Source organism: Clupea harengus, chromosome 21 (genome assembly GCF_900700415.2).
Source record: "Clupea harengus chromosome 21, Ch_v2.0.2, whole genome shotgun sequence".
NCBI classification, from domain to species: domain Eukaryota; kingdom Metazoa; phylum Chordata; class Actinopteri; order Clupeiformes; family Clupeidae; genus Clupea; species Clupea harengus.
Window position 1 is genome coordinate 4,727,272 of NC_045172.1, and position 25,249 is coordinate 4,752,520.

The 25,249-nt window shown below is 45.3% G+C and overlaps 3 protein-coding genes across 4 annotated transcripts in view; 1 reads left to right on the forward strand and 2 right to left on the reverse strand.

The window, feature by feature from the left end:
• Positions 1 to 23: 23 nt before the first annotated feature.
• On the forward strand, positions 24 to 2,819 carry inha (inhibin subunit alpha). Its single transcript, XM_012821064.3, has 2 exons — positions 24 to 915; positions 1,884 to 2,819. The coding sequence occupies exons 1-2, from the start codon at positions 600 to 602 to the stop codon at positions 2,618 to 2,620; spliced, it is 1,053 nt and encodes a 350-aa protein (XP_012676518.1). The 5' UTR covers positions 24 to 599; the 3' UTR covers positions 2,621 to 2,819.
• Positions 2,820 to 3,051: 232 nt separating this feature from the next.
• LOC105894548 (gap junction gamma-1 protein-like) lies at positions 3,052 to 10,516 on the reverse strand. The gene is made up of 4 exons (XM_012821065.3): positions 10,407 to 10,516; positions 5,946 to 6,670; positions 5,126 to 5,637; positions 3,052 to 4,862 (listed from the first exon to the last, which is right to left on the reverse strand). The coding sequence occupies exons 2-4, from the start codon at positions 6,638 to 6,640 to the stop codon at positions 4,849 to 4,851; spliced, it is 1,221 nt and encodes a 406-aa protein (XP_012676519.2). The 5' UTR covers positions 6,641 to 6,670; positions 10,407 to 10,516; the 3' UTR covers positions 3,052 to 4,848.
• A 4,044-nt stretch (positions 10,517 to 14,560) lies between these two features.
• Positions 14,561 to 25,249, reverse strand: part of LOC105894560 (serine/threonine kinase 11 interacting protein) — a 33,550-nt gene continuing 22,861 nt past the window's right edge. For both annotated transcript variants that reach the window (XM_031558311.2, XM_031558310.2), the window contains exons 23-27: positions 23,357 to 23,538; positions 19,026 to 19,110; positions 18,108 to 18,196; positions 16,555 to 16,784; positions 14,561 to 16,090 (exon numbers count right to left, since the gene is read on the reverse strand). In XM_031558311.2, coding sequence (XP_031414171.1) covers positions 15,950 to 16,090; positions 16,555 to 16,784; positions 18,108 to 18,196; positions 19,026 to 19,110; positions 23,357 to 23,538 — 727 coding nt within the window. In that variant the 3' untranslated portion in view covers positions 14,561 to 15,949. The remainder of the gene's footprint in view (positions 16,091 to 16,554; positions 16,785 to 18,107; positions 18,197 to 19,025; positions 19,111 to 23,356; positions 23,539 to 25,249) is intronic.

A 25,249-nucleotide genomic window follows, 5' to 3' on the forward strand; every position in this document is an offset into this window, starting at 1 on the left:
TTTCAGATTCCTCTGGCTGGATTTATGTCTCTCCATAGGTCTCTGGGCAGAAACCCAAACGTGCGTCACACCATGAGTGGGGAGTGAAAGTGGCTGGACAAGGTTAGACTGGTCAGACAACACTAGGAGGGGATCGGAGGCAAGATCCTGTGAGAGGACCCATCTCTGGAGATACCACATTAATGTCCTCAGGAGCTCATCTGGGTAGAGAGTAGGGAAGGTGCGCCTTTGGGATAATGTGAATGGCAATCACGGGCTGAACTAGCGCAAGAAAACGATTGGTGAAGGTGACATCAATAAACAGGAGAACTTTTCGAATGTATAGACGTTTTCTGCATGACATTTGAATGTTTCACGTCGGCAATTTTGTAGCTCTTAGTCTGTAAATACTCAACACTGAAGACTGGATTGTGCCTAATATTGGAATTTTGGAATTATACAGAGAGGCCAACTGAATATATCTGTAGATACCAAAAGAATGTGCCTTAAGTTCTGATCTAGTAAGGACTTTGTGATATACAACTGAGTGACAGCACAGCCTTCATCAACTGGTGATACTGTCTCAATAAGGTAGCCGGACATACTGTTGATACAAAGTCATGTGGACCAGCAGAACCCTCTTCAGAACTCTTCTCCCCGTCATGTGCCTCCTGGCTCTTTGGACATCGCTGGAGTCTGAAGCATGCCAAGGAGACGAACTCCCACGAGAACTGGTGTTGGACTGGATGAAGAAGCGGATCTTGGAGGATTTAGGGCTAATGGAGGCACCTAAGCCGGCAGAAAAGCGACCCCTAGTGGAGAATGCGGATACTGCATCCACCCACCGGCGGAACTCTCGGCGTGGTCGGGGAGACTTCGTGGCACACAGGAGGGAGCATAAAGACATTTTAGAGGTCATTGTGTTCCCCAGATCTGGTGAGAGATCGAGTTATTTCAGTGGTCTATTATATCTATTGTTAAATGCCACCCATACGCATAGATTCACACTGGCATGGCTCGAATAAATAGGCCGTGGAATTAGCCTGCTAAATAAAACTTGGTCTCAGTGGTTACTACATTAAAGTGTAAGTGCACCCTAAAATGTGTGTTTTTTTTAAGCTGTAAACCAAATTATATGACCAAACTTTGATGAAACACATCAGTGCTGGTATTAAAAGGAGACGTAATCCTGGATGTTAAACCTGGGCCCTATTTTCCCATCTTTCTGGTAAACATTTTAACTAGGGACAAAACAATCTAAATCTGTCCAGTATTAAGTGAATATTTTGAACACAATGCAACCTAAGGGGCACGCACTCGCGTCAAAGTAAACCGCTTTTTTCCCCGCCACTGACAGGCTCATAATGTAATTGTGTCTCTTAATGTAAAAGTGTCTGACTAAATGGAAAGGATCCCTAAAGAGATAGACCTGTATCTGTTTAACTGAATAACTGTAAAAAAAAAAATGTAGAAAGTGGTTTCTTTACATGTATTGAGGTAAACAGACACATGTCTATCTCTGTAGGGATACTTTTCATGTTGTCAGACACTGATAATAACATTATGAGCATGGGAGTCGTGAAAACAAATGGTTTTCGTTGATGCTGATGCATGCCCCATGGGATTATATTGTATAGCTGTTTTGCGGTTGCCGATTATAGTTCTAACTTAATACTGGACTGATAAGATACGTGTTGCATTTCTGTATCAGTCTCTGAAAAAGGTTCTTGACCTCATCTTGTCCAGGTGAAATTATGTGGTGATAAGCTTGAGGGGGAAAAAAAAACCATTTATACTATAACAACTATTGGATTTTTGTTGTACATGTGGCCGTGCTACCATTGTGAGATGTCCATACTATGTTGCAGTAACTCACAATGACAAGTTGATATCTTTGATTACAGATTCCACTTGTATGGATACACCAGACGCTCCCTCCTCCTCTGAAACCGCGGACAACGGCGTCTTCACTTACTACTACGAGCCCTCTCTGGATGACAAGGAGACAGTTACCTCAGCCCAGTTCTGGTTCTACGCGGGAGAAGCCGTAAACGCTCCAGTTTACATGCTCACCAGCAGGCAGGAGCTTCTGAAGGTTTCCGACACTCCGGACAAGCGCAGCGAAGACGGTTGGACTATTTACCATCTGGAGAAAGACCTTCACCAAGCTTTAGCGGAGGGCCCTTTCATCCTGCAGGTGCGCTGCTCTGAGTGTGTGTGTTTAAGCTCCGAGCCAGACAAGACTCCCTTCGTGCACCTTCGCACGGTCACTAGACACCCGGAGCGCTCCCGCCGTGCGCCTCTCATCCCGTGGTCTCCCACCGCTCTGAACTTACTCCAGCGGACCTCTTCGGACAAGACAGACCCTAGCAGCGACTGCCACCTCCAGAAAATTGACATCTCATTCGCGGAGTTGGGCTGGGACAACTGGATCGTGCACCCCAAAGAGTTCACCTTCAACTACTGCCACGGCACATGTGCCAACTCCCAGCACACCCTGGTGCTAGGAATCAAGCAGTGCTGCGCCCCGGTGCCTGGCACCATGAAGTCCCTGCGTTTCACCACCACTTCAGACGGAGGCTTCTCCTTCAAGTACGAGACGCTGCCGAACATCGTACCCGAGGAGTGCACCTGTATTTGATCAGCCGCATTCATTCACATTGACATTTAATGTTACTTTACCATTCCTTGTTCAGTAGTCAAGCCATATTTTGATTCATCATTAATATCCCTAAAATATGGAATTATTGTAAGATAATCACATCACAATGAAACTGCAGCTGACATATACCTGTTGATTGAAGCGTGTCTCACTTCATTAAAGATTCTTTAGACCAAAACTGTTGGGCTCAGTTCCTCCACTAGAGGGCGACGTTGACATATGAATGATTACTGGTGCTGGATATGACTTCTTGAACAATGTTCGTGATAGTAGGGTACATATATTCATAATTTTCATCAGAACTTTACCCTTTGGATTGATGTAGAAGTACCCGCTCACCATATGTTTTACCCGTTCTCCATGTTTTTGTTTGTCTCTCTCCCTCCCCCCACACAGGATAGGACACCATGTATAAATATGCAACTTTTATTACTTTGTTGTCCCATTTCTATTCAAGTTACAATATGTTTCTACAAAAATAGCAACTTGCATAAAGCAACATCTTAGACTTACTCACAATGATTTTGAAATGCATTTGTCCTCCGCTCAATTTTGAACAGTATCTGTTCCCAGCATATGACAGAAAAAAAAACACCCACAGCCTTCCAGTTACAGGCATTTCCCCAAGCATTCACAACCTAGCACACACCTCCCTAACAAGCACAAGCACTCACACTAATAATCTCTCACGTTTTTATGACAAAGACACACTTTCGAAATGTTGTGGCGATTGAGCAGCTCTTCAGTGACGCCAGGCCAAATGATCTGATGGACTTCCTACTGGACTGAGTGGCAGAGTAGTGTGAAATCAACCAATCAGAGAATGCCCATCACTAGACCACAAGGCTGGCACACAAGATACAAAACATATGGCAAATCAGCATCAACTCAATTAAACCTAAATGCCAGAAACCACAATGTGCAACATATTAAAAACAAACTATGAACAACAGTCCAAGAAAGTTCATCTTCCAAGACAACAGACTGTAGAAAATATTGCTGAAATAATGACATGAAACACACAAAGAAGATATTTTTTTTGCAAAAGGCAAAGTCTCCAGTTTTACACAGGGTCTAATGAGAACTTATCCCATCCTATAGGGTTATGGGCTATGAAAAATATAGAAATTGGAATGATATGCATGACCATCTGTTCGTTATGGTTGATTAGCTAAACAAAATAACAAAAAAACAAAAAACACTTAACTAGCTAACAAATTCAAGCATTTTCCAGGTATCCCTCCTAGTTTGCCAATCGGCTCCAAATGCACAGGGAAACTCGTCAGAGAACGTGCAGATGTAATATTTACTGGTTCAGAGAAGAAAAAAAAAAAACTAAAAATCTCTGCAAGACACTTAGCCCAGGCACTACTGGAAGGCACGGTAAGTTCAAAGCCCTTTGAATGTGAATGACTAAAGATGCTTCGGAGTAAGTACCATATTAAGAAGTATTGCTCAACTCAAACCTACACTACTCCCTCTTGAATCAGCCCAATTTTAAAATGAGAGGACAGATCATTGATTTCTCTTACCAGTCAACTCGTCATCCAAAAGTAACACTGTAGGTGACAAGCACACAGACACAGACACGGCTGACCTTTGGCTCCTCTTTAAGATTTGGAATGTTTTCGTTCTGGGAGAGCACAGGTCAGCCATGCATTACTGCAATGCCTTGATTCGAGCCATCACACTATCAGTAAGGTCAGAGAGAAAGAGTCTGTTCAGCCAGAACTAACACGGCTGTTATTGCAAACAAAATGTAAAAAGTTCAAAAGAAGGAGAATTTTTTTTAAAAAGAAACACTGAATCATCAGAGCCATCACCTTGGGCCGATGCGAGGGCTCTCAGCAATGGCAGGAGTCCAGGCTGTGGCACTGCAGGGCTGGGGTGACGGGGTGTGTTCAGGCACGCCGGGACTTGAAGGGAAAAAGGTTCGAAGGGTCTGGTTGGCTGTGGCCCCAGAGGGTTTGGCCCTCATTGTGATTCTTCTCTGGAGCATTTTAAACTTTGTGCATTTAGCATTACTGTTCACTGGCCTTAATACTGCAAGGCACTTTTCCAGTACAAACACAACCCATCACACACACACACACACACACACACACACACACACACACAGCAAGTCTATGACTGCCATCCTTAAAATGTGCTTCTTTGTCCTGATTGCCAGTGTGAGTTATGGAAAGGCAGACGAGACTTCAAAGGCCTCAGGCATGGACACCTTTGAGAGAAAAAAGATAAAATAATGAGTCTCAAAAGTTGTCAAGACAACAAGAGTCATACACTGATTGTGATGGGTTTGATGACAGACATGATGACAGACACAGCATTCCTTACACACACACACATCTTCATCAAACAATGGGGTGAAACCAACAACAAAGAATTGCTCATTTTTGTTCAGAAACACAAGCAAACATACACACACAGTGAGTCACACACATGCACAGTATGCAAGTCTCTCTCTTCCACACACACACACACCTTTGTCGCTGGTGCTGGCCTGCTTCTCCTGGGCGTAGTTGAGCTGGTTCTGCTCAGCGGCTTTGCTGCTGGACTCCGGACTGCTGCTGCGCGACACTGGCGCCAGCTCCTCGCTCTGGTAGGCCTGGTCCAGGTGCTGTTGGGCCATCTTCAGGTGCCGCCGCATGCGCTCCAGGTCTCGACCCGCCAACTCGTCCCCCGGTGACTCCCGACCGGAGTCCTTCAGGTTCAGTTCCCTGAACTCGGGCCGGAGCCGGCCGGGGGTGTCCTTCTTCAGCACGGAGTGGTATCCAGGAGGGGCAGAGGGGACTTGCTTGAGCAGGGAGGTGGCGTGCTGGCTGGGGAGGCCAGAGGAGTGGAGGGGCTGGCGGGAACGGCGGACGGTTGAGCGGCCCTTCAGGTTGTCGCGGATACCACTGATGCCCAGGTGGCAGATCTCCAGGAAGGTGAGGAGCAGACAGAGTGCGCTCACGACGTACATGGTGATCAGGAAGATGGTCTTCTCCGTGGGCCTGCAGAGAGATGATTTGGGCGGGGGGGCAGAATTTGAACAACAAGATCTGGCCGTGGAACAACTGGAAATTACATTCAAATCACATTCAAATGTGGAGACAAACTTGGAGGCAACTGACAGAAAACTTTCCAATTCATAGATACATGCTGTATCCAAAGACACTGAAAAAAAAATTTAAACGACTTGCTTAAAATAATTCATCACACGCCATTTTTGTTTACAAATAGTGCGACAGGATTCAGATCAACAGTTGGTCCCTCCTGAAAAAAACCCTCCAGACTATTCTGCATGTGGCTAGCAACCCACCTGGAGACGAAGCAGTCGACGGTGTGTGGACAGGGGCTCCGCATGCAGACGTAGGACGGCTCCACCTCCAGGCCGTACAGCAGGTACTGGCCGAACAGGAAGGCCACCTCGAAGGCGATCCTCGACAGCAGCTGCACCACGTAGACCTTCATCAGCCCGTCTCTCAGGATGCGCCGCCGGCCGTCGTGCTTCATCGTCATCCCCTCGGGAGCCGCCGCCTTGACGACCAGCGCCGCTCCCGCCCCGCCCTTCCCCCCGCGCTCGGCCTCCAACTCCTCGGTGATCATGGGCACGTCCTCGCCGGTCTCGTCAACGTCGTCGTAGTCGTGGCTGGGCCCGCGGGTGACGACCGGTGCCCGCTTGCGGCGCGGATGGTACTCCTCGTCAGCCGCACGGGCGATCCGGTGCATGGCGTAGCCCAGGTACATGATGGAGGGCGTGGTGATGATGATGATTTGAAAGACCCAGAAGCGGACGTGCGAGAGCGGCGCAAAGGCGTCGTAGCAGACGTTGTCGCAGCCGGGCTGCTGCGTGTTGCACACGAACTTGCTCTGCTCGTCGTGGTAGATGGTCTCGCCGCCCACGACCGTCAGCACGATGCGGAAGACGATGAGCAGTGTGAGCCACACCTTGCCCACGAAGGTGGAGTGGTTGGAGATCTCCTCTAGCAGACGCGTCAGGAAGCTCCAGCTCATGGTGCCGCTGCAGGAGGACTCCTCTCAGCCCTGGCAGAGAGAGAGAGAGAGAGAGAGAGAGAGAGAGAGAGAGAGAGAGAGAGAGAGAGAGAGAGAGAGAGAGAGAGAGAGAGAGAGAGAGAGAGAGAGAGAGAGAGAGAGAGAGAGAGAGAGAGGATTTGGGGGGGGGGGGGCAGAATTTGAACAACAAGATCTGGCCGTGGAACAACTGGAAATTACATTCAAATGTGGAGACAAACTTGGAGGCAACTGACAGAAAACTTTCCAATTCATAGATACATGCTGTATCCAAAGACACTGAAAAAAAAATTAAAACGACTTGCTTAAAATAATTCATCACACGCCATTTTTGTTTACAAATAGTGCGACAGGATTCAGATCAGCAGTTGGTCCCTCCTGAAAAAAAACCTCCAGCCACGACTACGACGACGTTGACGAGACCGGCGAGGACGTGCCCATGATCACCGAGGAGTTGGAGGCCGAGCGCGGGGAGAGAGAGAGAGAGAGAGAGAGAGAGAGAGAGAGAGAGAGAGAGAGAGAGAGAGACAGACAGACAGACTTTTAAAACGCATCTCTTGGACCATCATATGGATCGAGGACACTTTGAAAAAAAATTATAATAAAAAAGAACTAGATAGCCATACCCAACTACACTCACACCATGAAATAACACATATAAAACAGATCATATATGACCAGCTAATCAAAATCAGACCTTGTTCAACTCTGATCCTCGATTCCACGAAGACCTTAAATATATCCCCTCGATTCCCACCTAGTCCCTCCTCTCTTCCTCCAATCTATTACCGAACCACTATAGAGACCAATAGCTGTCCACCTCCGTCCTAGTTAAACATCTCAGACAATTGCAAGAAAGAGGTAGGGCATCTTAATGTCCTGAAATCACGTTTAGGAATCCACTTCACAAAATCGACTGAAAATACACAAGAGGGAATGTTGCACAAAGCAGAAATCTCTGCCACTCAGATAACAGTACTGAGTCATACCTGAAACAGCACTTCTTAAAACAGCACTTCTTACTGACATCCCTCCCGCAGAATGTAGGACCGTGTGTGTGTGTGTGTGTGTGTGTGTGTGTGTGTGTGTGTGTGTGTGTGTGTGTACGTGCACATGTGTTCATGTGTGTGTACATGTGCACATGTGTTCATGTGTGCGTGTGCGTGCACTCATATCTGGAGGCTTTAACTGGACAAGTGCTGAAGTTCTTCCTGACCTGCATTAGACCTGCGCTGTTCTATATGCATCTCAGCTAGATACACAAGTTGCCATATTAACTCAACAAAATATTATCATTCACCGAGTTGGCGCCAGACAGAATGTTATTACGCCGTGGGAGAGCTGCACATTCACATCACACACACACACACACACACACTGAGGTAAAAAAGGAAAAAAAGGGAGGGAAACACGCAAGGCATAATCCTCACGTTTTACGGCAGTCTGCTGTCCCAACAGCTTGGAGGTTTTTCCCTGTGTAGATGTATAGTGGGGTGCCATATTACCACAGGGTCCTGACTGATGCAGGTATTAAAGTCTTCTATAGGGAACTAGTTGCGTAACAGCTGAAGGTTCCATGTGCATTTTGCATACACCCCTTTCTAAGCCTATGGAATCTCTCATCAGAAAGGCCATGAGGATTCTGGGAGCTGGCTACACAAGAGGCTGTCTCAACAGCTAGGAGCTACTGACAGCCAGACCTGCCAATGATACAAACCACTGTATGCAAATGTTCTTGCTGAAGAAAGCACTACTTCACCTCCTGCTGGCTGGAGTTGAAAAACAGAAGCCTTCCTAGTAGGCTATAGATTACAAATAAGCCTGACAATTCCTCATCCAAAATCCAAGAAATCGCAGTCTGAAATGCTCCACAGAGAGTACCTTCGGATCACTCCCGTCAATAAAACAAAGAGCGCCTTTCAGACGTTCCAGCATCAGCTGAGGCACAATCAGGTGTGCAGACTTACACCTCAGTAGGCTGAACTGAGAGCAGTAGACGCACGCGAGGTGCCCTCTGGCTGGGTTCAGCCATGTTGCCATGGCTGCAGAGAGGACAGGGAGCTGAGGGGGAACATCTGTTGGGTCCCTCTCACTCCACGGCTGAACCTCCTTTTTTCCGCTCGTCTTTTACGGCAACCCTTCATCAGCAGCCACTTCAGCTGTGGAGCACCGACTTCAAAAGCAGGAGCCGGCAAGTCACAGCAGGCAGGGATCCAGGATCTGTGGCACGCATCTTTGGAACGCGGGAGCGGTCTGGGAGAAGCCGTCGACCCGTCACAACCTGGAGCACTTTTTGCGCCAACAGGTCACACATACAACTCGGTAGAAATACACCCATCAGCCTGAAGCACTAACGGCTGTGTCACTAAACTTGGCACATTTTGTAAATACTGATGACTATTACTTCAGACAATGTCATTGCTCTGTCCATGCTAAAGGCCATGCCTATAGATCCCCCTCTCTTTGGTAAGAAAATTAGACAGCGATCATAGTGATGATTTGTTTTATACAGCATTTCATATATATTTATAGACACTGTTCAACAGTCTTCAATGGTAGTTGCTGCCCTCTAACTTCCACATGAGTAAATCAGCTATAAATTCAGGTTTACAAACAAAACAAAAAAAAAGTGCTGACTTGGGTATGACTGAGCACAATATAGCTGCCAAGAACCAAGAAGGAACAAACTCATTGGTATCCCTTTAGGTCTCCTGTCACCAAAATGTACCTTCGTTGCCTTCAGTCACCCATGGATGTGTCTACACCTTGCTCAAGTCAAGACTTGATAAACTGCCATTTTACCTGATGCAATCTTATGCAACATCAACAAAAAGAATAAATAGAGTAGTTCAAGAAGACGATGTAAATTGAATGCATTGGCATGAGAACTATGTACTTTTATGATAGAGTATGGAACCTCAAACAGGACAAACGGCTATCTGTTTGGGCATTTGTATATATATATAATTCCAACGGAGCCATATCTTGAAGCATCTTTAACCTCACATTGAATAAAATAAGACTTTGGCATAATCCATTATCTGACTGATATGTACCTTAAAAAAATGATAAACTAGAGAACAAGATCATTTCAAAGTGGTCAAATATAACAAAGTTAATGGCACCCTGTTCTGCAGAGCAGACCTATCCTATGTAATCCTGTTATTTCTACAACAATAGAAAAAAATGCTGATTATCTTTTCATCCTGTTAACATTGGTTTTTACACGTTATGATACCTGGAGACCACAGTACAGAACTGACTACAGTAAAGCGGCTTTTCTGTTTTTTTCGGCACTCTTTCCCAAAAGACATTTAGAGATCCAAGAGAAATCTGAGCGTACAAGTCTGAAATTTGGGTCATGATTCTGAGAGACTCTCGGATAATTTAATAGTCGATACAATATAACGTCGATGACAAGCAACTAATATACAAACACTAGGGATTACAACGTCGCCTACCTAAGAAAGATTCGACAATATAGACGACAGAAGCATTTAAAGAGTTTACGGAAACGCAATTGAAGATTAAAACAACGAACCACCCTATAATTAGTACTAAAAATCCGCAAAAATGGTGACCCCATTAACACGTTCACAACTTTATCATTTAGGTTCACACGTGTAAACGTAAGAAACACTACATTTTCTCATCACTGACTGTGCGCCTTGAAGTTTAAAGCAAAGGTATAGCCTAAAGTTAGACGATGTTTCCTTTTGTCACTTAACGTACGAGGTTACGAGCCTACCTTATGACTTCAAACTTTCTTTCCCAGTAACTTTGAAAGTTGACCAGTGTGTTGCGTCTGTTTTCCAAAATATCTGCCTTCTCTCTTTAGCACCGCTGAACTTCATTAACTTCGCCTCTTCAATATTAACCCGTTCGGCGACGATTGGTAACATGTGACCTCTTCATCCATGTCGGAGTCCGAGATGAGAGAGAGAGAGAGAGCGAGAGAGAGAGAGATTTCTGAACAAATTCCTTCCTCCTCCTTCTCCCCTTCAGGTCTTCTGCGCAAACCAACCCAGTTTATGGGCCCTTTGAGCCCTTTGACGGAATACCTGTCGCTATAACAATATTTTCTTCATAGTTTCGTATGTATTATTGGAATGCAACATGACTAATCTATTGTCCCAGTTTACAATGAATACTTACGTTATCAGTGGATAAAATGAGACCTGATTCCTCTAAAAAATTATGGCCAATAATATTATTATGATGATAACCATGCCCTAGCCCCCCCATCCAGAAAATGAATGGATGTACTGTTGAGAAAACCAAAACTCCTAAAACTTTCCTAAGAGGCAGGCATGAGCTAACCTGTGTGAAAATGGCATTGGCATATCAGTTGCATTTCGCAGGCAGCTAAGAACAAAATTATGGTTTCAATGGCACAGAAACCAGTCTGCTCTTTTTGTGTGCAGAAGAGCACTATGCAATCTTCTGGTCAACCATTTCTGTTCTTGGAGAGAGAGGGAGAGAGAAAGAGAGGGAGAGGGGGGCATAGTTGTAGTGTTCCTGTGTTTCCCTCTCTCTCACTCTCTCTCACTCTCTCTCTCTCTCAAACACACACGCACACACACACTCTCTCTCTCTCTCTTTCTCTCGCTCTCTCTCTCTCACACACACACACACAGACACACACACACACACAAGCACAAACACACAGGCACAGCTGTATTCAGTTATGGCAGTTTGCCAGAACTGAATGGCAGACATGTCCATGCAAGGACCACAGAACAGCATGCCACCACTCCAGATGTGGACCCAGACACAACCTCTCCGGACGCGTGTGTATACTCAGCTAAAACAAACGGGCTGAGGCTTCTTTACACTCAGTTCAAATAAGCTGCAGAGAGACGTTATGGAGAAGCGCACATCCAAACCAACCACTATATATTCTCATCTTCAATGTGTACAATTTGTTTCAATCAAACTAAGGCGAAAGTGTTACAAAAACACAGTGGGACGAAAGACAACCCTCAACAGCATAATCATCTTGCTGTTTTTTTGTCTTTATATGGGCCATTAAAGAGGTTTTCTTTGGATACATCCGACCACATATTTATTTCATACTCGTCCTCGACTCTCTGCAGTGATTCTTATTCAGCAACAACGAGACAAGCCTACTCTTTCGTGAAGAGAAGAGCACAGAGGACCGGGTCGTGTGTTTGCCTCCACACCACGCTGAGAGAACAGAGGTCCACTGCAGAGTGTGTGCTTGAAGGAGCTGTCAGGGTGATGTTGGACGTGAGCGGAGTGGTTTAGCTGACCCAATCTCCTCACACAGGACGTGACTTACATCTATGTGTACAGCAATGCAGAGTCCTCTGTGTGTGTGTGTGTGTGTGTGTGTGTGTGTGTGTGTGTGTGTGTGTCGGTGTGTGTGTGTGAGTGTGCGTGTGCGTGAGATGGGGGATGCTGTGTTTATAAGGCCGTATCCTAGTAACCAGCAGAGCATGGCAGTCCAGAGACAAGAGCCTATTCCAGTCCTGCCCGTCTGAAGAAAAAGCTCTCACCTAGTATCGCTGGCAGTGTCAACTTCAAATCTCCTAGAAAGTTACCAGATTTACATCCAGGCTCAAGACTGACAAGCGAACAACTGTGTAGTCTAAAGGGAACGTGACATTTTACCATTGATTACGCTAACTGCTGAAATGCATTCAGATGTAGCCAGATATGAACTGTAGTGTAATCAGATGACTGCTGGAGTAATGGCCGTATAAACAGAGAGAGAACAGTAGACTAATTACACATAGACCACTTAAAGGCTTGTTTATGAGAACTTTTATGAGGGAGAAACCACTGTCAGCCGCACTGAGGGGATTGATGGTAATACTCTGACACATAGCCAGCAGGGCTTCTGTTTCAGGAGTTTGAATAAGTACAGAGAGTAGCCGACCCCAGACCGGACTGGGCCCTATTCTGGCCCAGAGGATGTCACTGAAAGCGACTTCTAGTAGGGTAAAGATATATTTTGAGGTAATTTCCCATGACCGTGGTGTTCTTAGCACCCTGCTTTACCAGTTGTGCCACTTGCGTGATGTAGGACAATGCATAATGTTTGTGAATGCGCGCGTGTCTGTGTTTGTGTGTGCGTATGGAATAAAATTTAAAAGGGCTGGCTGAGCCAGGTGTGTATTAAAAAAAATGCTCAAAGCGATTGTGTAGACCATAGTCTTCCGTTGCCCCACAGCCTAGCCCTTCTTTCACCCCTACAGTGCCATGACCAGTCTCCCCCTGAACAAATCACTTCCACATAGCTCTGACGCCTCACCTGACAATCACTTGGAAAGGGGAAAACACCTCTCTGGAAGACCTTTTCTTGAAGAGCTATCCAATGTCACAACACAGGGGCTTACATGAATGGGAGAGTGGGGTAAGATGAGCCATTTTTCACTTAAACTATCTAGCAGGGATAACATAGGTTCAGGATGTGTTGCATCAACTAAAACCTTAGCAATGTGCCAATGTGCCTAACAGACTATGGTCTTGTGGCTCAATGTTCGGGGTAAGTTGATCATTCTGTTGGTTTATTGGACTCACGCTGACAGCTCCAACCCCACACTCTGCAGTGTAAATATTACAACTAATTTAACAACAGTTCTGAAATCTGACGATGGTCTGCTCACTAGGATTAAGAAATAGACAGAGAGTTAAATTGATTGAATCTTTTAAAGGAACAGCCACAGATAATTGTTATTCACTTTGGAATGTGGAATGACAGCTGCTGTGCTACATCTGAAATATGAAATACAATGGCAGTTATTCATTGTTAACACTAATTTAAACAACAAATATCTGACTAAACTTTGTGTAAACATGAGGGCGTAAGATGAACCACTGTTTGAAGTTTCAAAAGTTTCTATAGTGCTTAGTTTAGCAACCCAGAAATACAAGTTTTTACACACTACCACTTCATCAACATATCTGACTTTTTAAACTGACATAAATAACTTCTGATGTGATACTGATTATACCTAAAAAACCTTGACAGGCCGAAACAGTTTGTTTTGTTTTTTTTTGTGGCAAAAAAAGCTTACCACTTCATCCACAGCCAGATGAAAATGGAGAATGCAAACTTAATTTAGGGTCACATGACCAAAATTGTGTATGGTTGCCTAGATACAGGTGGTGGGTCAGCTTACCCACTGGCTCATCTTACCCCACTCCTCCCTACACACACATGTACCTTCAGTGCTAGCAGGCACACGAAGCACATTGCCATCCTGTGCAACTGCAGGATATGATCCTAACATTAAAGGGTATTAGTTTACATTATGACAATTGATACTGCACTTATGGTGGAAAGAGGATATTCCCCCTAAAGCACGTGCAGAAACGCTCTTCAACTACTCTGGGGAACCACACACAGATGGTTAATCCCACCGTGTCTTGATTGCTGGAGAAAAGTGCCTAGATGTTACATCTTCATAATTGTAAGTGTTTATGTAAATCACTCTGTTAAATGGCGGGAGTTAATGAGTTTACTGAGGTAAGCGGTTACAGAATAAGCCTGCACTGTGTCACTGTCTCATCTCTACAAACACAAATAGACTGGAGGCGGGGGCATTTTGTTGTGAAGTCAAAACAATTTGTCATGAGTGAGTATGAATATGCTGATTTACACTAGCTACAGATGCAACCTTCTAGTGCTTTCTGAAAGCAAACGTGGTGTCGGCTGTCATTAAGAGAGTGTTAACATATTGACGGCCCTACATCTGCAGTGTGTTTTCTGAACAATGTGAATCAGATATCTGTGGTCAGAGCACTGGATACTGCTAAGAATCAGATATCTGTGGTCAGAGCACTGGATACTGGTAAGCACTATGAATATTAATCCCACAACCATAAAAATTCCCAGCTGTTTGGCTCCAGTTGAGTTCACCTAGACAAAGCAAGTACTCAATATAGGCCATTTTTTAATTATTCATATAACAAAATAAAAAAACGCATTTTCAACACCAACATGACATTAATTGTACAGGTACAGAACAATAAATACAAAACACGCTCATGCAATTTGTCATGGTTTTCATCCGTGAAACAGCGTAAGAGCTCACATCACATTATCCAGAACTGTTACAGTGCAATTATGGGTACTTAAGTTATACTTGGCACAAATACTTGACTAAGCTTGAGACACGTGGTGGCCAAAAACAAATACTGAGTGACAACCACCGACGCGATAATTCCCTTTTACAAGCAGTAGTCTATGTGTTATTTTAGTAACTCATATCTGTCCATTAAAACAATCAAAAAATGCCTTTTATTATGCAACGACCTAATGTTTTCACATGAACTTTGAATGCATATGGATGAACGAGAACGAAGGAAAAAAAACAACAAATAAAAAGCACAGACTGACATATGACTAAAACGAGCAGAAATCATATCCAGTAAAAAGCTGTGAGAGTCGTTTCAGCCGCTTCGTTTCAGGCTGATGACACACGTGATCACATGGCCTGAGGCTAACGATGCCATGCTTCCTCACACAATTCCCAATATCGCTGGGTATACAGGTTTCAAGACACACACACACACACACACACACACACACACACACACACACACACACACACACACAGTCCCTGAAGTAGCATTGTCCATGATGATATGGACATTCCCTCATCTTCCCAATCTGGTGTCATTCAGAGCAGAGGTGCCATAAGGTGCACTGGTAGTAAGCAAACAGGGGCCGGTCAGTAAGGCCTGGGCCTCAGAGAGAGAAGAACGAGCAGGGCAGGCAGGGTGAGCAGGGCAGTCACTGGAGGGCCTCGACCCAGTTCACTGCCAGTCAGCCATTTAGGCATGGGAGTGATTTAGGCTGTTTCCTGTTGCCAAGTACAACAGATCAGCTTTTATTAAAAAAGGGGGACTGACAGGAAGGCAGGTATTAGAAGGAGGGAGGGAAAGAGAGAGAGAGAGAGAGAGAGAGAGAGAGTGAGAGTGAGAGTGAGAGGAAGAGGGTTTTCTCTCTGGGGAAAATAGAAAGACTATAGGGACAAAGGAACACACTGAGCAAGCAGTTAGTTGGACAGACTGACACCGAGACAGAGAAAGAGTCAAGTGTATAACAAAGAAAGAAATGTAGAGAGGGAGATAAGGGGAGGTAGACAAAGAAAGAAAGAAAGAATAAACAGTTGGATCAAAAAAAGAGAAGGATAAAGTTTGAGAAAGAGAGTAAGAAAGATTGAGAGGCAGAGAAAGAGGGAGGGAGAAGAGGGGGAAGGAGAGAGAGAGAGAGAGAGAGAGAGTGGACACAGTGTTCGGGAGGAAGAGGACGGTTTCTCAGCAGGGCTGCTCCTGGGTGCTGGTGGTGAGTTTGACCCCAAACATGGCCTCCCACTGCGTGCGCACCCACTCCACCAGACCCTGCACCAGCTCACCGCCCTCAGTCTGCAGGGCCCACATCCGCTCCTGCTTCAGGACCTAGACACGAGACAGAGAGAGGGGGGGGGAGAGAGAGAGAGAGAGAGAGAGAGAGAGACAGAGAGAGAGAGAAAGAGAGAGAGGGGGAGAGAGAGAGGGGGGGGAGGGGGAGAGAGAGAGAGAGAAGAGAGAAGAGAGAGAGAGAGAGAGAGTACATGAGTGACAGATGTAGGCAGTCAGAGAAATCATATCATATTCTAGGCACTAATATTCCATCACTCCTTACGCTGAGTCATGTCATGTGAGGAATAGTTGGACAGCTGACGCAGCCTGAGGAAAGGGACCTATGAGTTTATGCTCCATAGGAGGCAGACTGGTATGTTAAGAGGGGCCATTTGGTTGATTAACTGGGGCAATTTGTCTCAAATTGCCCCATATCACATTGATGGCACACACCTCCCCCTTGGGCCTCTTTGGGACTTCTCTTTAACCTTCAGGAAACATTTGGTTTGGTGCTCACTCACCTCGTCGTAAAGCTTGATGTCCACTCGACAGGGATTGGAGGAGAACAGATGCACAGAGCTGACGCAGCTGATTGGCTGAGTCTCTCGGACGGTGACCCGCCCACAGGGAACCTCTCCATCCTCATTGGGCGGCAGCTCTGGGAGATGACTCTTGCTCCACTGATGGTCCTCGTCGACCAGGTACAGGGTTTCCCGTGTAGCCAACACAGTGACAGGGGTCAAAGAGTGATCTAAGGTGACAGGAAGCAAAACATTGAAAAAAAAACTCTACTACAGCTACTAATGTTCATAAAACTAATGTCTCATTATTACACAGATCCAAGAACTCACTATAATAGGATTGATGAAAATTGTAATTGTAAAATTGATGTGGCCTTACAGAAATAGAACGATGACAAAGAAAGAAAGATACATAATTTAAGACTATAGAAGTTTGTTAGTGACCCAACAACAGTCTGTACTGCACTGAGATCAGGCTTTGACTACGCGTCTCATTCATTTTCCCTCCCTTGTTTAGTGCACTTTTCATCAACGTTTCGATTTTTATGATCTGAGATCAAATTGTTTGTGTGTGTGTGTGTGTCAGTGGCTGTCTGCATGTGGTTACATTTGTATATGGTTGTGTGTGTGTATTGTAGTGTTGGTGTAGTGGTTGATACGGGTGTTTCTTGTGTGTGTGTGTGTGTGTGTGTGTGTGTATTTGGGGGGTCAGTGGAGGGTACTGTGTGCGTCTGCATGCACGTGCTCCAGGCAGTGCTGATCTAATCAGTGTCCTCTGCTGGCCCCGCTTCCACTTTATCTCTATGTGTGCTCTGTCCCACAACATCACACAGTGTGTGTGTGTGTGTGTGTGTGTGTGTGTCTGTGTGTCGGAAGGCCAAAAGACAAAACTCTCCACTGGCCCGACTCAAGAAACCATCATATCAATGTACCCGTATATTTCGCCCACACTATTCACCAGCTCTTGATACAGCTCAGAGAACATGTGTGTGTGTGGGTGTGTGTGTGTGTGTGTGTGTGGCACGATGTTTGCATGTTTGGTCCTTGCTTCCTTCACGCTCTCCTGAGATATAACATGCTGTCCTTTTTTTACAAGCCGGTTGGGTAAAGTGCACCTTTAATCTTCCTTATATCTGCATGCTGAAGCCCTGATGCGTCAGACAGATGTAAATCTTTACCTCTCCATGTCTCTCTCTACCTCTCCCTGTCTCTCTCTACCTCTCCCTGTCTCTCTCTACCTCTCCCTGTCTCTCTCTACCTCTCCCTGTCTCTCTCTACCTCTCCCTGTCTCTCTCTACCTCTCCCTGTCTCTCCCTGTCTCTCTCTACCTCTCCCTGTCTCTCTCGCCCCCTCTGTGTAAGGATGAGCCAAGCCAGCAGGTTTGTGCACGCCTCAGTCAGCGCACTTTAAATTCTTATCTGCAGCTACGCCCCTCGGCCCAGGGCTGTGTTTTCTGTGCGACGCGTCTCAGAGTGTGCAGAGCTCAGCGGAGTGAGTGGTGAAAGTGTCGGGAGCCCTGCGAGCGAATGAGCGAGCCTCTCTCTCTCTCTCACCTTGGCGCACGAACGCCAGCACGTAGAGGAACTGGGGCTGACAGTCGTCCTCGTCCTCGTGTGACTGTGAGCCTTCACACACCAGTGGCCTGCAACACACACACACACACACACACACACACACACACACACACACACACACACACACACACACACACACACACACACACACACACACACACACATGAATATAGGCATACAATACACACCGCACTGCACAGATTCAACAGATCATAAAATACCATAATGTAACTTTAACGTGTGGAACATCTTTGCTCACTTAAAATGAGGTAGAAAAAGTTCAAGCACTAAAGCGCAAGATTATTTTACAGCTGTGAATGGGCATGGATGGAACAATGCAACACCGTGTATCATCACCGTAAAACAAGTAGGAACCCGAGTCAACCGAAATACAATCTGACATGGCAGAATTTCAGAGATGCACTGAATGTAACAACAGCATGTATCCCGTACGACCACCGCAGGCATTACACTGTTTTGCGGTTCAACATAATGGGGTTTGGGGCTTTTTCAACAAATGATCAGTGTCTGGTTTTGACATCCACTGTCACGTGTTTACCTCAGGTCTGGAAGCATCCAATCAAACATCCAGGCAATCAAAATACCCTTTAGAGATAGTGTGCAGTATTTTGTATGTGTGTGTATGAATTTTTAATAAAGTCCTTGCAGCACTTGACATTCTGCCAGAAGCACAATGAGGATGCTCTTGCATCTCTATAGTAGATAATGTTAGAATTGTAATTTCTGAGAGACCTGCCCCAACAGTCTTGTTAGGATTATTTGTAATTATTTATAATTCTAACTGTATTATGTTGCATAGTTGTATTATTGTGTTGTTGATCTAGGACCCTGTTAATTTCCGTTCTGGACTGAAGCCCAGGTTTCGCCTTGACCTACCACAGGTGGTGTTGTGGAGTGAGTCTAGTGGTAGAGATGGCCTTGAGTTTACTGTCCGACCTCGGGGCCAGTTCCCTTACAATTCCTAGAAGAGAGAAAGACAACCATGAGACAAAACAACTCTGTCTGTACACAAGTTAAATGCAATGTCCTTTGTGGTATGCATCTGAATGTATGCTATAAGCAACATCACTGAGAATCAAACACAACACAACAGAGCACCATAATGTATGCAAAACACAGTTTTCAATACATACAAGACACTGAAATTGACCTTAACACCCCGCAATATAAATAAACAACAACTGCTGAGCTGGCACTCTGAATGAAATAATGACACCACACAGAGGAGTGAAGAGGAGTGAAGCTGGGGGAATCTGAGAAACAGACTATGTTCCACCACTCTGAGATTTGAATGCTTTACTAGACATCCTCTGGGAATGGGTCACTTCACCACCTCTTACGAGTCGTCCCACAATGTTGGAGGACTTCATCTCGGGGGGGGGGGGGGGGACTTCACGGTTCCACGACAGGGAAAAAAAGGAGTCACACCCAAACAAAAAGCGTAGTAAATGATCGGTACGGTGACAAAGCCGAGCCAATCTCGATAGCTCACGTCTGACAGCTTGGATAATGAGAGGAGTCCATTTCTGCGGCGGTTTGCAGGTTTAGTGTTTCTGATCATAGAATTAAGTGACAAAAGAGACGGAGCGGAAATTACACGGCAAATGCACGAGGCCAGGTCACCCTCCTCCCAGACCTCACCACTGCAGAGACTGGAGACAAACCTGAGACAAACCTGAGACCAACCTGAGGCCAACCTGAGATGTGCAAGAGCCAAAGACGGCCAGAGAGACAACGGCAAAGTGCAAACGAAGAAACCAACCTGATACAACGTAATGAATATGGAAGGTTTTTTTTTACCTCCGTGATACTGGATTGACAGCCAAAGTAATTTCCAAGTTCAACAATAGTGGCCCGAATTTCTTTTTTTTTTTTTACCGAACTCCTTTTATCTTCCAAAGAAAACTGATCATACAGAGTACAGTTTCAGCAAGAGAGAACAGACCTGACAAGAGAACACTGTTCTCTTGTGACTGCAAAAAACAAACAGCTATTGTGTTTTTCTCCTCTTTTCTTCCACGTGTATGGCTCCTCGTTCTATTGATGTCACTAGGGCCAAGTAATCACACACCTCTGAACTCAGCACAAATATTATGTAAGGACTACGGATATAAGGATTACGGACACACACGTGAGCACGCACACACACACACACAAACACACGCACAAAGGACAAAATCTAACAGAAGCTTTTTTTCTCCGTGTCCCCAAGATGATACTTGGTAGAATTTCCTTCCCATATATGTTGTTTTAAGTGACTGCAACCACCATTTCAATCCATTAAAAGGAAAGTAGACCACTAGATGTATATACACACACACACACACACACACACACACACACACACACACACACACACACACACACACACACACACACACACACACACACACACATATATATATATATATAAATGTTTTCTAAAGAGGTGGCGTTTGCAAACACTAACCTAAGTAGAGGGGATGTTAATGGGACTATTGCTGATCACTGGAGCATAGACTGTGGGACCTAATTCTAATTTAATTGTTGGACAACGCGGTAGGCACAATGGAAGGCCTAACTAATAACTAATTTATTTAAAGCTAATTAAAGTTGAGCTGATGCTCACTGCACAGCAGGGGAGGCCCATTCACCGTGCTGTTGACCTATGACATTAGGGCCCTGTATCTCCCAACTGCAGAGACACTCCTGCAAAAAAGCTTCCTTCTGCTGGAAAGGTTCCACAAGGCACCACCCTGGGCCTTAGATGTTTTTTTTTTTTTGGAACAACACACCTGGAAGAGACTGCAAGAGAGGAAGCCAGTAAAAAAGTAGACCAGGCTGGGTCTCCAACATCTTTGGTTATCAGGAGGGTTGGAAACCGGGTCAAAACTGGGCAGTTCTCACCATCACTTTCTAATGTTCTGTGTACTGTACAAAGCCATTGGGTCACATCTGTCACTTCATGACTTGTAACAATTTTCATCTATACCTGTGTGGGAGTCTACAGCAACCTCATCCATCGAAGACACCTCTTACTTATGTGACTCATGGCAGCTTTTCTGTCCTGAACTTAAAGGACAATTGTACTTTCCCCTACATGAAGTCACTGTATCAGATAACTGAGGGGTGTTCATTTATAGCAGACTGACTTCATTTCCCAGGACCTCACTAGCAGTTCATCTACAGCATTTCAAAGAAAAACCAGAAACGCCACTTCCATGTCTCCATTACTTGAATCAACTTTACATGAATATAATTCCATCTAACATTTCCTCCAGGCATATTAAACATGGGGATGATATGCCGTGAGGGACCTATTTCTGGGGATATTTTTACTAAAACTCAAACACTGTGGTCCTACTGTTGCACGCTACTGAAAGGCAGACTTGGGAACTGAGTGATTCTCCATCTCTTGGTGCACCGATCGGACAGGGAAGTGGATATGGCAATGGGAGCGCTCCTTTAGGTTACGGCGGACCCACAGCAGTCAGTGCCGGAAACCACAGTTGACAGCGCCGAGTGCCAGGGCTCTTTCTCTCATTCCTCAATGTCTGTCTGTCCCTCTCTCCCTCCTTCTCCTGTTCTCTTTCCAGCAGCATTTCCTGTGCAACGGCAAGCCACATCCTCTCAGCAGTGTGGTTCTCTCTCTCTCTTTCTTTCTCTTTTTGCCTCCCTCTCTCTTACCCAAAAAGGGATCATTGACAGGCCTTGCTAACTCTGCACCAACATCTGTTCCATATCGTGTAAAGCCAGTACGGTCTGCACAAACTGTTTGGTTACGGTAAAGGTATCCTTCAGTTCTTCTCTGAGACAAATATTATAACAGCTGTTGAATGGCAAAGCAGAACTCAATAAATACCTCGTCCCCGACCCCGCCCCCCCCCCCCGAATCTCTTTTTGCACTTAATAAACAGGTCTTGTTTCGTGATGAGGGGGGCAAAGGCACTTTTCTGCTGCCAAGATTTTGCATAGCAATGAAAGCAAGTTTTTCTTTTTTTTATTTCCCAAGGAACTCAATTATGTTTTTGCACAGTCCTGGCCATATCCAGAGAACAAATACTCCTACTGGTTATGCAATAATACATTGCTCAAATAGTCCACTCCTTACATTACAGAAAAAGTGAAGCTTATAAATGCTGTAAAACTGGTACCAACAGGCCCATAGTCTGAACTCTCCCTGGAGTACTTAAGTGTTGGAAACTACACAGACGCAGTGGTTAAGGGACTCAAAGCACTGGCTTCCTCTGTGACTTGCTGCATGCTAGCTGAATTCTGGATCACTCCACTGCTGTTGTGGTTTTGTGAGGTCTTTTACATTGGTATCTGACAAGAATAAAACAAGAAAATAAAGGACATCCAGTCCAGTTTCAGCTACAAGAAAACCTGAAATGATTAAAAGTAGATTCCTTGACAAGGAAGGCATTTAACTGCCTCAAGATTACTAGCCTACGGTCTCATCCCTTCAAAGCTCTCTCTGAGACCTTAAAGCAAATACGTTGGCAGTGCTTGAAAGTAGTCGATAACAAGGGCCAGTAAGATAACCCAGCAATTAATACAAACGTCTCAAATCCAGACATACAAGTTCACCTACAGCAGAAATCCTTTCATTTCTCTGTTGAGATTAGATAACAGAGCTGCGTTAACACAGCGGTAATGAATGGATGGATGACTGTACGCCTACTTGATGAACAACCGACAGCATCATCGGTCTCGGGAAATAACTCCTGACGTCTCACACAAAAGGACCCACTCGTATACCATTCCACTAAATCTACACACCTACACTGCGCACGGTCGACTGCTGTTCAAAAGACTGAAGCGTGTTCAGTCACCTGTGCCTGTAAGCTTACATTTAACGTCACGTCTCATTAACATAAGTGAGATTAGTATTTTGGTGAAAGGTGAGGGGCGAACAGCCCTCCTAAGACTTTGAGGAATGAGCAGGATTGTACAAGCCGTAAGTAAATGTTTGGCAATGTCTCCACACTGTCCATGGGTGGCTCCCAAATGCACCCACTCATGTAGGGCTGAGGTCACACCTTTATGAGAGAGAGTTTCTATACATACGTCTTTGAATGTTTATCAGCATCTGCATGTATAAGTGTGAATGTGTGTGCGTGCACTTTGTGTGTGTGTGTGGTGTGTATATGCCTAAGTGAACATATAAGTGCTGCATAAGTATGTGTGTGAGCGTGTGTGTGTGTGTGTGTGTGTGTGTGACTTGCCTGTGAGCCGGTTGTAGAAGCGCTTGCAGCGACTGCTGTCCCTCACCAGTAGAGTATATGCGGACCCTCCGGAGTCGGCGAACTCCATGTGGATGCCCTGAGACCCCAGCCCCACCTCCAGGTAGCTCAGCTCACACAGCCGGTGCCTGTAGCGCTTCTGCATCCAATCAGACGGCTGGCCTCTGCAGATAGATGCACACACAGACAGATAATATCCAATCAGACTCTGTTTCTCACTACGAGGAAGATGTGCATGACTTTTTAAACAGGATGACTAGCCAAATTAGCCAATACAAGGCTACTTATTATAATACTTATTCATAGTGATATATTAGTCACCAAAGTAATCCGTTTCACCCAAGAAAAGTAACGTCTTATCCCCTCTACTGCATTCTACAACACACCAAGATCTGGAAAGTGAGAATGTGAAATGTATTGACTCTTCCAGGCCTTCAAGAAGCCAAGGAGCCCGTGGCAGTCAAGAGTGAACAAACCCATTTCACGCCTTCAGTTTAACTGTAATCTGAGCACATTCCCCGTTCCCCCCGCAGGTATTCCTAACAGTTATGCCTAACTTAAAATGAAAACGCACACAGACAACAGAACTCACTCAGACCTGTTCGCTCCTAGACCCGTTAAGAGTTGGGGGGGGTTCTGGCCTGAAGGCAATAGATAACATGTGGAGTCTGACATCCCATATTAGCAAAGCAGGCCCGTTATCTCATGATCAGTCTGAGCCAGAGCCAGAACTTGAGCTCAGACAGCTGTCAATCTGCAGGGCCCAGCTGCACACTGCTACACAACATCAGGGACAGTGATTACACTGAGAGTTTACGTTTGCGTGCATTCGTGTAGTTGTGTGTGTGAAAAAAGAGAGAGAGAGAGAGAGAGAGAGAGAGAGAGAGAGCGTGTGTGTGTGTGTGTGTGTGTGTGTGTGTGTGTGTGTGTACGGTTCTGGTTTCTTGGCTGCAAATCAGGGGAGACCATCACATCTGCACAGCAGGCAACATAGAGAGAGAGAGAGAGAGAAAGAGAGAGAGAGAGAAAGAAAGAGAGAGAGAGAGACAGAGAGAGAGAGAGATGGCTACAACCTCACCGGTCTTCAGAGAGGAAGGATAACAGCAAGCCTTTGATGTGTCTCGAAGCACAAAACACCATTGAGTGGTGGAGGTATGAGGGGTGAAAAAAGTTGAAGAACAAGAAAAAAAGACAGGAAGAGAGAAAGAAAGAGTATGAGAGAGAGAGAGAAAGAGGGTATTGTAGAACGTTATGGTCATGCCAGTAAAGCTTCTTTTGAATTTGTATTTGAATTTGAGAGAGGGAGAGAGAGAGAGAGAGAGAGAGAGAGAGAGAGAGAGAATGCAGAGAGGGCACAGAGGAGAGGTGGATGCTGTGGAACATGTTTCTAATCTGTGTCCAGCCTGGAGGTCACTCACCCAAGGACTGCCCTGAAGGTCAGCACCTGCGGCTGGGACCCTAACCTGCCGACGTCTGGATCAAAAACTGAACTGACAGACGCTGATGTGGTTTTGCTTGTGTGTGATCTATGCAATGAGAGAGTGTGCGTTTCTGTTAAGGAATTAACCATATCTGCCTGTCATCTCTGCATGTCTGATTATAGTATATGTCTGGGATGTGTGTGTGTGTGTGTTTGTGTGTGTGTGTGAGTGAGTTGCTGTTTGTGTGTGTGTGAGTGAGTAAATGAGTAAGTGAGTGAGCGTAAGCGTGTAGAGCGTGGAGATGACCCTGCGTCTGTCTGCAGTCGCTCACATTTGTGTCCAGTTGCACAGGAGGGATACAGGATAGCATTTACATTAAGGACTGGTGTTATATCAATTTACATTAAGGACTGGTGTTATATCCAACACCTGAGGAGCTATTTAAATGAACTAG

Excerpts from the sequence above, each read along its gene's own strand:
- inha (XM_012821064.3), top strand. The coding sequence starts at position 600 with ATGTGGACCAGCAGAACCCTCTTCAGAACTCTTCTCCCCGTCATGTGC. Across the intron at positions 916-1,883 it reads CATTGTGTTCCCCAGATCTG|ATTCCACTTGTATGGATACA; the intron begins GTGAGAGATCGA and ends CTTTGATTACAG.
- LOC105894548 (XM_012821065.3), bottom strand. The coding sequence starts at position 6,640 with ATGAGCTGGAGCTTCCTGACGCGTCTGCTAGAGGAGATCTCCAACCAC. Across the intron at positions 5,638-5,945 it reads GTCGACTGCTTCGTCTCCAG|GCCCACGGAGAAGACCATCT; the intron begins GTGGGTTGCTAG and ends ATCTCTCTGCAG.